Source organism: Acomys minous, assembly GCF_964271855.1.
Source record: "Acomys minous genome assembly, chromosome: 2".
NCBI classification, from domain to species: Eukaryota; Metazoa; Chordata; class Mammalia; order Rodentia; family Muridae; genus Acomys; species Acomys minous.
In genome coordinates, this window is record NC_140484.1 from 117,637,539 (window position 1) to 117,652,838 (window position 15,300).

At 47.6% G+C, this 15,300-nt stretch overlaps 1 protein-coding gene across 3 annotated transcripts in view; it reads left to right on the plus strand.

The window, feature by feature from the left end:
• The window catches only part of SH3GL3 (SH3 domain containing GRB2 like 3, endophilin A3), a 129,475-nt gene that overhangs the window by 76,401 nt on the left and 37,774 nt on the right, over window positions 1–15,300 (plus strand). For 2 of the 3 annotated variants that reach the window (XM_084756402.1, XM_084756403.1), the window contains exons 2-5: window positions 3,362–3,430; window positions 7,667–7,739; window positions 10,215–10,358; window positions 13,923–14,056. In XM_084756402.1, coding sequence (XP_084612528.1) covers window positions 3,362–3,430; window positions 7,667–7,739; window positions 10,215–10,358; window positions 13,923–14,056 — 420 coding nt within the window. Of the gene's footprint in view, window positions 1–3,361; window positions 3,431–7,666; window positions 7,740–10,214; window positions 10,359–13,922; window positions 14,057–15,300 lie in introns of those variants that run through there. The other variant, XM_084756404.1, reaches the window with a different exon arrangement.

The following is a 15,300-nucleotide window of genomic DNA, read 5'->3' on the forward strand; positions in this document are numbered from 1 at the left end:
TGTGATACACCATACTTTCTGAAAATAGAGCCAATGTAATCCAATCAACGAGGGCTAATTGAGGAGTTTTCTGGTCTAACTCTCAATAGCAAATGGATCTGATAGAGATTTCAAGATCAGGATCCCTGTGTGGGCTTCTCTGCCTCTGACAACGAAGGACATTGTAGACAGCTGTGCCAGTCATCTGTCACTGCAGCACACCTGCCCTAAACAAGGTGTGACGGTCTATAATGGCTCCTCTCCCGCATGTGGCCTTTTGCTCTCCTGCAAGCTAGCCCAGACCTTGATCATTGTGGATCTCAGAGAAGGGACAGAAGTGTCTGTAAAGCCTGTTTGCAACTTTGAACGATTGAAAGCCCAAGTTCAGTCGTCACAGAGCTCAGCGTACACTCTGTCTTGTTGACCAAAGGAAGCAGAGGGTGGAATAGAAGACCCTGTTTCTCAATGGGCAGAGCTACACAGCTTGGCAGCCACACAGCTTGGCAGCCATTTTTGCAGTCTTCCATGGCTGCAAGATCTGAGGTGGGAGATGGTATGAGTTCCAGTAGAGTCTCATGGCCTAACTGCCGTAAGTCAAGAACAATACTTGAGGTGGTTTTGCCCCACAGTGGTGTCTCCTGAGCAGTCTCAGGTGTTCCTTTGAGGGTCACATCTCATATTAAAGACTGAGATGAGCCTGTCTGACCTCAGTCTTCAGCCTGACACAGGGAGGAAATGTACTTTAAAGCTGCCAGCACTTCACCGGGCAGAGTCTAAACTGATTCTAATCTACTCGTAAACTAAACAAACTACTCTAAACCTTATACCATACATATATTCCAAGCACTTGCCTCTATGACCCCTGGGCTGTCCGCGTCCAGTCCCCACCGTCCTCCTCCAACCATCAAACTTTCTTCTCTCTTATGTGTATCACAGCATTATTAAAAAAACATTTAACAAGTCCCAAATATTTTGTGTTAGTGTGTCTTGCATCTTTCAACTACTAAATTATAATAAAGTATAACTTCTCTTTTTGAGCTATTTTCCCACCAAAGTGTAATAAGGTATCCTTTTTCAAGGGCATGGACACACTGAATCTGTTGGGCGCCGTTTTGTTACAGTAAATTTGTAGCCCGGCTAGCTCAGTTGACAGAACATGAGACTCTTAAGCTCAGGGTCCTGGGTTTGAGGCCCACGTTGGGCGCCATTTTGTTACAATAAATTTGTAGCCCGGCTAGCTCAGTTGATAGAGCATGAGACTCTTAAGCTCAGGGTCCTGGGTTTGAGGCCCACATTGGGCGCCATTTTGTTACAATAAATTTGTAGCCCGGCTAGCTCAGTTGATAGAGCATGAGACTCTTAAGCTCAGGGTCCTGGGTTTGAGGCCCACATTGGGCGCCATTTTTGTTACAATAAATTTGTAAACTGTCAAATGGATTCTCTTGAGGAGCACCGCAGGCTCAGTGGTTTAAAACAACACTGTTTATTGGGCTTATTTCCTGGTGTTGGGGTTGTGGCCGGCAGATGAAGCTATCAGACCTGGCCTGTTCCTTCAGCTGTGGGTCAGCTGGGTGGCAGTGGTTCTGGAGAATGAGTGACTGTCTGTGATGGGGTGGTACCCATTCACTTCTGTGCCTAGCAGGGCTTGTTCAGAGGCAGAGGGTTTCAGGAAAAGTAGGTGGAAGCACACAGGTCTCTTCCTAGCTAGGCTTGGTTCTGTGTGGTTAAAACAAGTCACCGAGGGCTAGAGAAATGGCTCAGTGGTTAAAGGCACTGGCTGTTCTTCCAGAGGACCCAGGTTCAATTTGCAGCACCCATGTGGCAGTTCACAACTGTCTGTAACTTCAGGACCAAAGGATCTGACAACCTCACTCAGACATACATGTAGGCAAGACACCAATGCACACACACACACAAAATCATAAAAAAAAAAAAAAGAGTGCCAGCCTGATTGTGGGACAATGGGCTCCCGGCAGGATGGAGAAAACTAGCCATTTTGTAAGCCACTGTTTCAGTGTCACATCTCTAATTTAAGTTAAACACTGTCTCCATTTACCCAGACCCCCCCCCCCCATTCTGGAGTAATCATATGTACCTGGTGGTAATAGTGCAAGCAGTAAGGCGAAACCATGCTTGCTTGTAAAGGAAGCTGCAGTCCTTTTACTGGTGCCTACTATGGCTTTTATACACATTGATGCTTTAAAGCCATAAATAAATCACAACGAAATACTTTACAAAAAAAACCAATTTAACACACTGCGTTATCTCAGTCCACTTTTCTTGTTCATGAAGCCAAATCCATTGGGGCTAGAGTTGCTTTGCTGAAAGGCTTTTTAAGAAGGTTGTGTTGGGCAAGGAACCTGTAGTGACCTCCCTGCCATGCTCTCAGGCTTGCCTCTGTGTGATCTGTGGCCTTTGCCTCCTTTTCAGAGTTTGTTTCTTTTTGTTCTCCCTTGAACTCCTTGCTGTTTTGTGAGCACACTGGCCTCTAATTAGCCAGACACAATTTTCGGTAGTCACACTGGTGTGGTGTGTGTGCGCGCATGTGTTTGTGTATGCACGTCTGCGTGCACCGTTCTGCACAGTGAGCACCAGCCTACAATTAGCATTCAGCGGGTAGAGACCAGAGGTGCTGCTGACAGCCTCCCAACAGACAGCATCTGGACTCAGTAGCAAACTACCCTTTCCATTCCTACTTTTATTTTGCCTTAAAAAAATGTTTTCACATCCTTCTAGACTTTTCTGTCAGTGCTGCACTCTAAAATGTTGCCTATCCTTAAAAAGCAAGCTCAAATGCCAAGTATTCTAGGAAACAGGTCCTGAGTGACCTGCCTTCAACACTGTGGCCTGAAGATGTTGCTAGGCAGCATGAGAGCGTTGATAACAATCTGCATCTGTCCTAGCATGTGCACATTGTTGTGATTGCCAGCCTCTTACATCCAGGCTGTTTGGGTACCAACTTTAAGATCCTTGTGTTCCCAACTGTCTTATTACTGCTTATATTAGGGCTACTTTGTGCCTCCTGATGAGGATTGGTGCATAGAGACGTTTGAACAAATGGGAAATGTGCATCTTTCTGTGATATTTTCTTTTTAAACATTTTTAGTGTGTGTGTGTGCACATGCGCGCACACCTGTGTGAATGTGCTCGTTCTCTCTTCCATCTCTACATGGGCCCTGGGGATAGAACTCAGGTGGTCTGAACTGCCTGGCAAATGCCTTTACTGTCTCATTGGTCCCTGATAATTTCTATAAAGGATATGGTTTGAAAACCCCAACCCCAACCAGAACCAAGATAAGCACAAGATTTTTTGTTTTAACAATTTCAATGAAATGCATATAGAGACTCTCTACAGTGAAAGCACCTGTGTTTGTTTTCGCAGCTGTTTAGTGAAAAAATAAGTGGTGCTGAAGGAACGAAGCTCGATGAAGAGTTTCTGGACATGGAGAAGGTAAGGCTATTTGAACATATTAACAGAAATGAGCTGCTTTGCCACTGGAGAGAACCTCCTACTGTAAGTACTGTTACTTGGAGTGGAAATACACACTGTTCAAACAGAAGCATGGGGCATACAGTCGGGAAGGCAGGCCCTCTGTGCTTCTCAGCCCAAGTCAGGCCCTGGCTTGAACCACTTCCAGTCTGGGCTTGCTGAGGAAGGAAATGAGATGTGACTAACTGGTTCCCTCTAGTGGCCAGAAGTCAGAATGCATAAAAGGTGGGCCAAAGAAATGGTGCTCATATGTCTTGGAGAGTCAACTGTTTCTGGGAGGAGGCTTTTTCAATAGATAGCAACTGATTTATCATTTGGGAGTCTAGGGTGCTGCTTCCATCTGTTTTAGCAGCTGCACAGCTGTGGAAATACTTCTGTGCATTAGCACTGACAGAGTGAACTCGTATGCGCTGATTTATCTTTTTATCAGCTGTGATATAAAATGATGAGCCTGTGTGCCCTCCTGGCCCCACATGGAGGCTTCCAGAATCATATGTGCAGATGAAATAGTTCAGAAGAGCATTCCTGGCTCGGCACACCCATGATGGACTATAGCATGCCCTGGTGGACGGCAGAATCTGGCCCCTTTCCTGTGCCCTGACAGCCACCTGGAGAGTAGTTCCTGTTGGGGCAGAGCTGTGTTAGCCGCTCAGCTTCCTCCCCTTGGTCGTGGGCTCTTTGAGCAGAGCCTTGTTCTAATCGTTAGACCCCCAAGGCCGCAGGGGGAGGCCTGGGTGTGGCTGGCAGTGCCGCTGTGGGCAAAGCCCAGCTCTAAGCTGTGGCCTGAAGGGATATTTTCTTTAACGTCTGTTGGACCTGGCCAGCCTTCCTCCAGGAAGTCTCGCCTGCCTCATTGTTTTCTGCCCAAGAGGAATAAGATTTCTAGAAATGTTACCACCCTAAGAAGAAAAACTTATTTTGTATTTAATTTTGAAAGAAAAATGCATTGCTATAAATTGAAAACCATATCAACATTTTAATATCATTGACACATCTGGCTTTTTGATCACTTCCCCCTGGTGGGACTGCCTTGCCTGGTCTTAGTGGGTGGGGATGAGTTCAGTCCTGATCCAACTTCTTGTGCTAGGGTGGGTTGGTGGGGGCGGGGGGGGGGGGGAGGTCAGCTCTCCTTTTCTGAACAGTAGGAGAGGAAGGGATGGAAGAAATCAGAGGGAGGATGTGACTGGGGGGAGAGGAGGGGATGTGTGATCAGGATGTAAAGTGAATAAATAGATACATTTAAACTTAGAGAGAGAGAGGAGAAGGGGGAGAGAGAAAGAAAGAGGAGGAGGAGGAGGAAAAGAAGAAAAAAGAGATTATAACCACAGCCACAGATAGTCTTAATTTTTTGTTTATGTGTATGTTGTATATTTTGCTTGCATATGTATCTGTGCACTATGTGTGTGCCTGGTGCCCGTGGAAGTCAGAAGAGGGTGTCAGATCTCCTGGACCTGGATGGTTGTGAGCTGTCGTGTGGGTGCTGGGAACAGAGCCCAGGTCCTCTAGAAGAACAACCAGTGCTTTTAACCTCTGCGCCATGTCCCCGGCGCCCAGATACAGCCTGCTTAATTTACCTGATGATCACAAACTGATGGTGCCCTAGACCCTGTTCTGCTGCTTCCCCTCTGCTGGGCTGGGCTTGGAGAGCTGGTTGCACAGGTCTGGGAGTCCTTTATCTAAGCAGCTGGAAAACACGCTTCACAGCACACAGCCTTCCCCGGCGTGCCTTTTACCTCTCTGCCTGCCTCTCTTGATTTTTGCCAACGATATCTGCATAACCGTTTGTTAGGGCAGACACACCTGCATGTGCACATATCCCTCGCCATTCTAGGAGGGCCGATTTGTTTTGTTTCCTTATGTTTAAACTTCATGAGTCATTGTTTTCAATTTTCCTTTTGACCACCTCTTTGCCAACACATTCAGTAATATGTGTAGAATTTCCTTTTTTATTTGGTTTCCCTCCTGATCAAAGAGTTTTCCTTTATACACATTTCACAATTTATCTTACCTGATTATTCATTTAAAATTTATTTGTAGTGTGAATTCTGAGATTTATGCATGCTTGACCTTTTGTAGGTGTTTTTCCCATTTGCCACTTCTTGTAAACTTTATGTACCATGTCTGTCACTGTTTAGTTTGAAACTTTTATGTGTCACAGTTTAATTATTTTTGATTGTGGGATCTCAGGTCAAGCTTGGACGTTTCTTCTCACGTTAGCATTTTGAGACATTCTTCTCTATAAGTTAGTACACTTATAGCTTTTGGTGCATGTTTTAATCCTATATATAATATGAATTATAAATCTCATTTTGTTATCAACTGCCTTAGGATTACTATTGCTGTAATGAAACACCATGATTATAAAGCAAGTTAAGGAGGAAAAGGTTTACTTGGCTCACACTTCCACATCACACTTCCACATCTGAGTTCCAAGTCAGGGCAGGAACTCAAAAAGGGCAGGAACCTGGAGGCAGGAGCTGATGCAGAGGCCATGGAGGGTGCTGTTTACTGATTTGCTCCTTTTCATTGTAGAGCTGCATAAGAGTGGCCACTAATAACCACAAAACAGTCAATACTAGGCTGTTTTGAAATCTCTCTGCCAATGCCATTAATCCAAAACTCTTCAACTTAGCTTCAGACAGACTTTTCGGACAAGTACAGAGGCAGCCACATTCTTTGCCAATATATCACAAGAATGGTCTTTAGGCCCCATACTAAGATTCTTCCCCCTGAGAGTTCTTGAGCCTCTACAGTTCAGGTCACCCTCAGCACCACTGTCCTCCACGTTCCTGCTAGTGTGGCCCATGAAGCCTGGCTTAAAGTATCCGGCTGCTTTCTTAATCCACAGTTCCAAAGTCTGCATTCCTCCAAACAGAAGCACGGTCTGGCCTATCACAGTAATACCCTAGTCCCTGGGACCAAGTTCTGTATTAGTCTAATATTCTATTGTTGTGAAGAGACAACATGACTTTGTCAGTTCTTACAAAGAAAACCATTTAATTGGGGCTGGCTTATAGTTCAGAGGTTTAGTTCACTATCGTCACTGCAGGAAGCACGGTGGCGTGCATCAGACATGGCTCTGGAGAGAAGCTGAGAGTTCTACAGCTAGGTCTACAGGCAGCAGGAAGAGACAGAGACACTGGGCTGGCTTGAGCATTTGAAAACCCAAATCCCACTCCCAGGCACACACCTAACTCTGACAAGACCATAGCACCAGTGTCAAGTAGTGCCACTCCCTAATGACCAAACATTCAAATCTATGGGCCTATGGGGGCTATTCTTTTCTTTAAAAAAATCCTGTAATATCTTTTTTTCCATGAATGAATTAATTATATATTATCAAAGCATCCCCTCCCTCCTCCCTCCTCCCTCCTCCCCCCTCCCTCCTCCCTCCTCCCTCCTCCCTCCTCCCCTCTCCTCATTCCCTCCTCCCCATTTCCTCAGAAAAGGGACGATCTCCCATGGATATCAGCTCACCTTGGCATCTCTAGTTGTGGTAGGACTAGACACATCCATCTCCATTTGAGCCTAGACAAGGCAGCCCAGTTAGGGGAAAGGGATGCAAAGGCAGGCAACAGAGTCAGAGACAGGCCCTGCTCTAGCTGTTAGGGGGTCCACATGAAAACCAAGCTGCATATCTTTACATATGTGTAGGGGGGTTAGGTTTGTCCCATGGATGCTCTCTGGTTGGCAGTTGAGTCTCTGTGAGTTCCCATGGGCCCAGGTTGATGGATTCTGTAGGTTTTCTCTGGCTCTGTTCGTTGAGTAGAGTTGTAATGTATCAAATATTTCTCTCATTCACATTCATTTTAATATTTTATAAAGAAAATGAAATTAGTGTTCTCTAGGTGATGTCTCAGAGTCAACGTCAGGGAAGAGATGTTCTCTCCAAGATGTTGAAAACATCTGTGTTAAGATCATCACAGTAGGGCTGGAGACATGGCTCAGCAGTTAAGAGCACTAGTTGCTCTTCCCAAGGACCTAGGTTCAATTCCCAGCACCCACATGGCAGCTCACAACTGTCTCTAACTTCAGTTCCAGGAGATCTGATAACCTCACACAGACACCCATGCACATAAAATAAAAAGAAAAAAATTTAAAAGTCACCACAGTAGTGTTAGAAGTTAAATTACTGGAAAATGTTTGTCATTGGTTCTGTGACTTCAGTAACATTTCTGTTTTGTCTTGTTTTTAAAGAAAATAGACATCACCAGTAAAGCTGTTGCAGAAATTCTTTCAAAAGCCACAGAGTACCTCCAGCCCAACCCAGGTAATGTCAGGACACACCTCAAAACACTCTGCTGCCCGTTTGTGGTCATGGATTCCCCTGACCCGAGCTCTGTTGGATGGGGCGGACACAGTTTGGAAGCCCTGTCCCTGTGTCCAAATAATGAAATTCAGTTGTTAAAAGTGGTGTCTTCAGTGACTTGGTGTGGCTGTCGTGAGTCCTAGTTGATGGGGACAACAGGCACCTTGGTGAACTTTGGTGCACATGGATGGGACACAGGCATTCCCCAAATGGAAGTATTCTTCAGGAACCCACTGCATATTTTTAAAAGGCTTCCTTAGAAAGTCCTCTGTTCTGTTCTAAGAGATCTGTGCATTAACCACAGAGGTCTCACTGTGGCCCCATGCTGAACTGTGGGACTAAGTGGAAAATGAGCACCAGCTCAGCACAGGCCTCCATCCCTAGGTTCTAGACCACGGTTAGCACAGGCTGATGACAGCCAGCAGAGGGCGCCCAAGCTCTGCACCTTTCCTCTTAGAATTTGCTGTGGGAGTCACTGTGAGACCCTTAGCCATAGGAATCAGAGAGATATGCCCACCCTCTGAGCATCTAAGAGCATGCATTCAATCAGATCATCCGCAGAGAACAGGGAAGATAAAGGGCGTCAAAGTCATGTGACGTAATAGCCTGAAGATTTGCAGTGATGTGTGCTTTGTCCAGCCTCATCAATGACTGGAATGGCCAGTTCCTTTCCTGCTGTATGAGCCTCTAAGACTCCAGCAAATGCCACCTCTGTGTGAGAGGCTTTGTGGGTGTTAGAATGCACAGTGAAGCAGAGTTCACCTTCCAAGAGCTGACATCACATGGACTAGGGAAGTGTCCGCTGGGCAGAGACCACTGGTTATCACGAAGATGAGGAGTGATGGGAGTGATGCACCAAAAGCCACTGGTCCCTACCTACCCCCATGCACAGCGTGTGTGTGTGTGTGTGTGTGTGTGTGTGTGTGTGAGTCTGTGTGACTCTGACTGAATTTATGTGGCTGGGTGATGCCCTTGGATCTGAAGACCTGAGATTGGCAAGGCTTGAAAGGCTCACATCGTGATTGCTACTCAGAGTGTAGCCCTCAGCCCAGCGGGACTAGCTGGCTACACAGCATCCTGAGTTTACCCCAGACCGGGTGAATCAAACTCTACATTTCAACAAGATGCCTGAGTTACCTGCTCATAACATTAAGTGTAAGAAGAACAAGTCTAGAATACACTGACTGTAAATGTCCCTGATGCCGCAGGCTGAGCCTTCAATCCTTGACTTCATGTTCAGTTCATGGTCTCCATTTCCCAAAGACGCTTGCTGTTTTGTCAGGCCAGCCCACTGCGCGTCCACTGATTACACAGTGGCAATTCCTGCTGCACTTTTCTGAGAGATGCTCCTGGGCTTTTAGGGGCAGCTTGAGTTTTCCTGTATCACTGCCCTCTTTCCTGGCATCACCCCAGAGCTGATCAGAGTGACCCTGCATCCTGCTACTCCACAGCTGCACATGGAGGCACAGGAAGGGCAGATGTTTTCTGGGGTCAGCACAGCATGTGGCCAGACGTATAAGTTATGTTTTATTGCCATAACAAACACCACGAGCAAGGCGATATATAAAAGAAAGTCTCTAATTGGGCTGACTTAAGGTTTCAGAGGGTTAGCACCTATGTGGGTAGGAGGAGGAACAGCTGGGAACTCACTGCAAGCAGGAGGCAGAAAGCACACTGGGAATGGCTTTGGAGACCTCAAAGCCCTCCCCCAGTGACACACCACCTCCAATAAGGCCACACCTGATCCTTCCCAATTAGTTCCACCAACTGGGGACCAAATAATCAAGTATCTGAGCCTGTGGGGGCGGGGCTGGTTTTCATTCAAACCACCAAGGCAGAACTGATAAGTACTCAGGGCTTAGATTAGAGACAGAAAAGACGGGGAGAAGCCACAGCTGCCCACTGCCTCCCAGGGAATGTTGTTGAGCTGAACTTAGTGTGGCCGGGGCAAGCAAACACGAGTGACTGTTGGTTCACTGTGGTGGGGTCTCTGCCTCCTACCTCTTTTCTTACCTTGCAAATCCTCCATTTGAATCCGATCTTGGGAGCAGAGCAAGGGTGTTGATGACTGGAGGGCAGCCTAAGAACTGCCACCTCTGTAGTTACAGTTTGCCTTTGTCCCCAGCAGAAATGGCTGCCCAGGTGTCAGTGTTCAGCTCCAAGGTGTTGAAAATGTCAAGCACTAGAGGGTACTTTACCACGAGTGCTTGCTAGACATAGCCTACTGTCAATCTGGAGACAACCTGGTCTGAAATGTCCATGGCTGTCTTGGCTGTGCCAGTGTCCAGAGACTATGGAGACTGACCCTTGAGAGACTGAATCTGGCCCGGCTCTGTCTGTGAGGACCTCAGTTTGGGTAGTGGTGTTTGTTAAAGGCGATGTGACTGTCACTGCACTTTATAACTTGAAGGAGTTACAAATGACAATGTTCTTAAGCATACAGAGCTAAGCTAGGAATGCTGAACACGGTGTCAAAGCTCCGAGGGCAGGTGAAGGCCACTGGCTACCCGCAGACGGAAGGCTTGCTGGGGGACTGCATGCTGAAGTACGGCAAGGAGCTCGGAGAAGACTCTGCTTTTGGTGGGTATCCCGGTCTCAGCTGGCACAGTGGGAACACCCCCCAGGGTGGGCTTTTGGTGGGTATCCCGGTCTCAGCTGGCACAGTGGGAACACCCCCCCCTGGTGGGCTTTTGGTGGGTATCCTGGTCTCAGCTGGCACAGTGGGAACACCCCCCCAGGTGGGCTTTTGGTGGGTATCCTGGTCTCAGCTGGCACAGTGGGAACACCTCCCAGGTGGGCTTTTGGTGGGTATCCTGGTCTCAGCTGGCACAGTGGGAACATCCCCCCGGGTGGGCTTTTGGTGGGTATCCCAGTCTCAGCTGGCACAGTGGGAACATCCCCCCGGGTGGGTATTCCGGTCTCAGCTGGCACAGTGGGAACACCCCCTGGGTGGGCTTTTGGTTGTTCACAAAGCCTGGATCTTTGTAACTTGATAGTCTTTACATATTACCACAGTAGTATAGTCATTGCAGGGCCTTTAGAAAACATAAGTCAATAAAGAAAAATTCTATCATCAGCAGTTCTCCCAGCTCCGTGGCTAAGCTCACATAGCCTTTGCATCCCTTGTTTATTCCCATAGATCTTTAAAAATTAAAACAGTACGCACATGCGTATATATATCTGCTAGATCTCTCTCTGTTTCCTCTCCTGACCTCTTTTCCCCCCACAAACTCTACATGATCTGTGTAAGTCTTTTTGATGCTCCCTCTCCGAGTCTTTCTCCACCTCAGCCCCTCTCCTCTGGCTCTCGTCCACCCTGTGCTTTCCTGCAGCCTGCATTTTATTATTGCCTTCAATTGAGATCTCTTTTTCCTCCTCTTGTGGTCTCCTTTACAGTTTTATGAACTAAACTCGTTCCCATCTCTTGCTATACACACACACACACACACACACACACACACACACACACGCGCGCGCGCGCGCGCACACACACACACATACACACACGCACACACACACACACAATCAAAATAAGTAGAAACCTAGATTCTGCATATTTGTCTTTCGGAATCTGATTTATTTCCCTGAATAGATTATTTTCTAGCACCACCAGTGTTTTGTTTTTTTTTTTTTTTTAAGCAAATTTCATGACTTCATTTTCCTTCACAGCTGAATAAAATTCCATTGTGTGTATGCACCACACTTTCTCTATCCATCCATCCATCTATCTGGACAGGCTGGTTTTATTTTGTTTTGCGACAGGGCCTCATTATGCATCCCTGGCTGGCCTGGAGCTCCCTGTGTAGACCAGGCTGACCTTAACCTCTGTACTTCCTTTTGAAACACACTTCTTTCCTGGCTTTCACATTCCCAAGCTCTGAACATCCTACACATAGGGGAGAACATTTTTATTTTTAATTTGTGTGTGTGTGTGTGTGTGTGTGTGTGTGTGTGTGTGTGTGTGTGTGTGTATGGTGTCATCCCTCAGGAGCTGCCACATTGTATTCTGAGGTAAGGTCTCTCACTGGAAGCAGCACTTAGGCTAGATTGGCTGGCCAGGGAGTCCCAGGGAGCCGTCTGTCCCCACCTTCTCAGAGCTGGGCCTAAAGCCACACACCACCACACCTGCCATGCTGATGTGGCCGTAGGCTCCCAGGACTCGGGAGAAAGAGGCAGGAGGTTTATTAGTTTGAGGCCAGCCTGAACTAACTGGGAGGCCCTGTCTCAAACAACACCAAACAAAGGCAACATTATTTCATTCCCAACAGAGGGCCGCAGTGTCCTCCAGAGCAGTGTAACTGTGGATTTTATTTTATCCCAAGGTCCAGTGGGAACAAGGTGGCCTATTTGTCTTACCCTGAAGGTATAGCCATTAGCAAACAGATGAGAGTACCAGTCAGACCCTGGATGGAGGGACGTTGTTGCTGTGCACCTGGCTGTGGTGACAAAAGGCAGCTAGATATTGGATGGGACTCACGTGAAGGGAGAGAACTGGTGTCCCTGGGTCTCTGGGACAGATGGATGGTGGCTGTCCCCTGGGAGAGTCTTCTGAGGCCCTTTGCTTTGTGCCTTGTGCTTGGGGAGGGGGCTGTGCCAGACCCTTCTAAAGTAAAGAAACTAGGCCATGCATATTCAACAGTGCTCCTCTTGTGTGTGTGTGTGTGTGTGTGTGTGTGTGTGTAGGCATGGTTGTAGTTGTTTGTAGGTGTGATCAGGCTTGTGTGGAATCTAAAGGTCTGCCTCTACTAGTCTGTTTCCACCTTATACTTTGGAATATAAGGTGGAAACAAATTCACTGAACTTGGAGCCTGTTGACTCTGCTAGAGTGACTGGCCAGACAGTGCCACGGGTCCTGTTGTCTCCACTTCCGCAGCGCTGGGATTACAGGTGTGCCCCACCCAGCCTGCTACTTTATATTATCACGCGGGTCCTCGTGTGTGCACAGCCAATACTTTGCTGACCTGACATCTCCACAGTCCTCTAAGGAGGCGAATTTCAGATGTTTCTGTTACAACCTAATGGAATATCTGGGCCCTGGTGACACTGCGTGGCAGGGTCAGGCAGCTGGACAGGTAGGTGCGCCCAGGCTAGGAAGAGAGTCCTACCTCTATGTAAGGACTATTCAGAGTCAAGGTCCAGGCAGCTCAGGTCAGAAAAACCTCTCCTTCCAGGAGCACTGGCACGCAGGCTTGGACTGGCATCCTGGCCAACCCTAATTTCCAGAGATGGTTTCCACTTCTAATTGGCAAGGACCCAGCTGTGAATTTACTTCTTTTAAAAGCGAGGGGAGGCAGCCGTTGCCCTCCTTGTCTTACTCGTGAATGAATTGTCTGTACCCTTGACTGACTCAAAGGTCAGGCTTGGGCCAGGCCCCTCACCTTTCCCATCTAAGGCACTGAGTGAACTCTCGCCCCCATTGTTTTTACAAAATCAATTTGGAAGATCCCAAATAAAGGAAAAAATAGTTTAGTCCCCTGCAGTGTTCCCATGGGTGTCTTTCAGGGACACTCCAACCCGCACTGTACACAACCACTGGATACTGGGTGACAAAGACCTTGCAAGTTACAGCAAGATACCAGAGTTCACTAAAGATGTGCCACTCACATCCCGGAAGCAGGTCCCTCCCACCTGTCCACAGGGCATCCCTGATACTGCAGAGCTCTGACCTCAGGGACAGTCCGGAACTTTAGAACCCGCTGCAGCGAGTGGTTTCATAGCACTCTCACAGCAGGCGGAGCGAAGCCTTATTCCATTGTAATCTGTATTGGTTAGCATGGATCTCCATGAATGAGTCCATTCAGTGTTACAAAGAGATTTTATCCCTGAACTTGTAAGGAACCCTTGGTGCCAGCTTCCAGACCTGATGATTTCCCACAAAAGAGCTTTGTCTCCATCTAGTGGCTAAAGTGGGAAGTGCTTTGGTCCACCTGCTCCCTTTTAAGGAGAGATGAGAGGACAGAAGAGGTTCACATGTGCAGAAACCCGCTAGGCTTTCCACTTTTCCCTTTCCTTTCTGAGCCAGGAAGCAGAGGCCTTAGCGCGAAGCCTCACTGTGCCACAACCCTCTGGTTTTGGAGACAGAATTGGTGTCACTGTTAACCTAGTGTATTATTCTGAAGGGTACACTGTGTTCTTCTGTTCAAGGCAATGCATTGATAGAAGTCGGTGAGGCCATGAAACTTATGGCTGAGGTGAAAGACTCCCTGGATATTAATGTGAAGCAAACTTTTATCGACCCACTGCAGCTACTGCAAGACAAAGATTTAAAAGAGATCGGGGTGAGTCTTCCCAGCTGTCCTGTGCCCGGTGCTGCTCGTGACTTAAAACCACGACAGGGGGTCTGCACGGACTCAGCGACCACACGGTTTCATTTGAGGGGTGACAACTGAACTCGGTTATGATATTACATGGCTCCCGGGGATAGAGTAGTGGGAACCATTTCTTTTCTGGCAAAGACAGGGGCACGGCGAGTGGAGGTGCAAATGTCAGCTGTCACTTTTCTGTTCTTCGTCTCATCGGAGCTATCCACAAGCCAGGCGGAATACTGTTTTTCTCATATAACCAATGACTCCATACTTTGGGGTGTAGTTATGGTTAACGTCACACCGTATCAGTTGTAAGCTTGGATCCATTGCACTTGTGGTTATTAATTTCCATTCACTGTCGAGAAAATTGTCTAGAAATGGACGGTTTTCATCTGGAAACCTCTAAGAAATGGTTGTCCAGAGTGCCTCTGGGAACTTCTAGGTCCCCTTCAGCCTGGCTGCTTTTGCAGATGTGCAAAACAGTTCGAAGGTATCCAGGCTGCCAGACTTCTGCTCTGAAGGGCCAGGCGCCCTCTTGTGGAGTTGTGGAGAATAACCTCTTGCCTTTAAACTTGATTGACACCATCTCCCTTCAACGGCAGACTCCTTTGAACCCTTCTCCTGAGGCCCAGAGAGTCTTAGCAGTGTAGGTGCTGAGGTCATAGTTGAGGAGAGCATGGGGTGGGCTATGTAAATGAGTCCCTGTAACAAGCAGATGAAACATGTGCCCATCTAAAGCACATAACAGCCAGCGGCTACAGGCGGTGAACAGGCAAGAGCAGGGGCACACCTGAGGAGCGGCACCACCCTCAGCATAGCTGGGTGAGGGAGGAGCTGTCGAGGCACACTGGGCTGGGAAAATATGCATCACGTCTGGGTGAAGGGCCAGGGTTATGATGCCTAGGACACAGGGCAAAGACCAGGAAACAGTGGAGGGAGGGAAGGCCGGGAGTCCTAGGGAACCCCAGATGCCGTTAGCTACCTTTAGAGTTTATTCTGAAAGCAAAAGGGATGAGGGAAGGGTCCAGGAAGGCTGAGTAAGAAATAAAAGCTTTAAAAAGAAAGAAAGAAGGAAAGAAAGAAAGAAAAGCTGCTTTTTGTACCCCTTTCTTATCTGGGCACCCCTGAATCTCCTCACTGTGTCACTCCTTCCTTCCATTCCGGGAAAAGCATGTCCCATTTCTGTGACAGCCCAGTTCCCGCTGGACCTCGGGTCT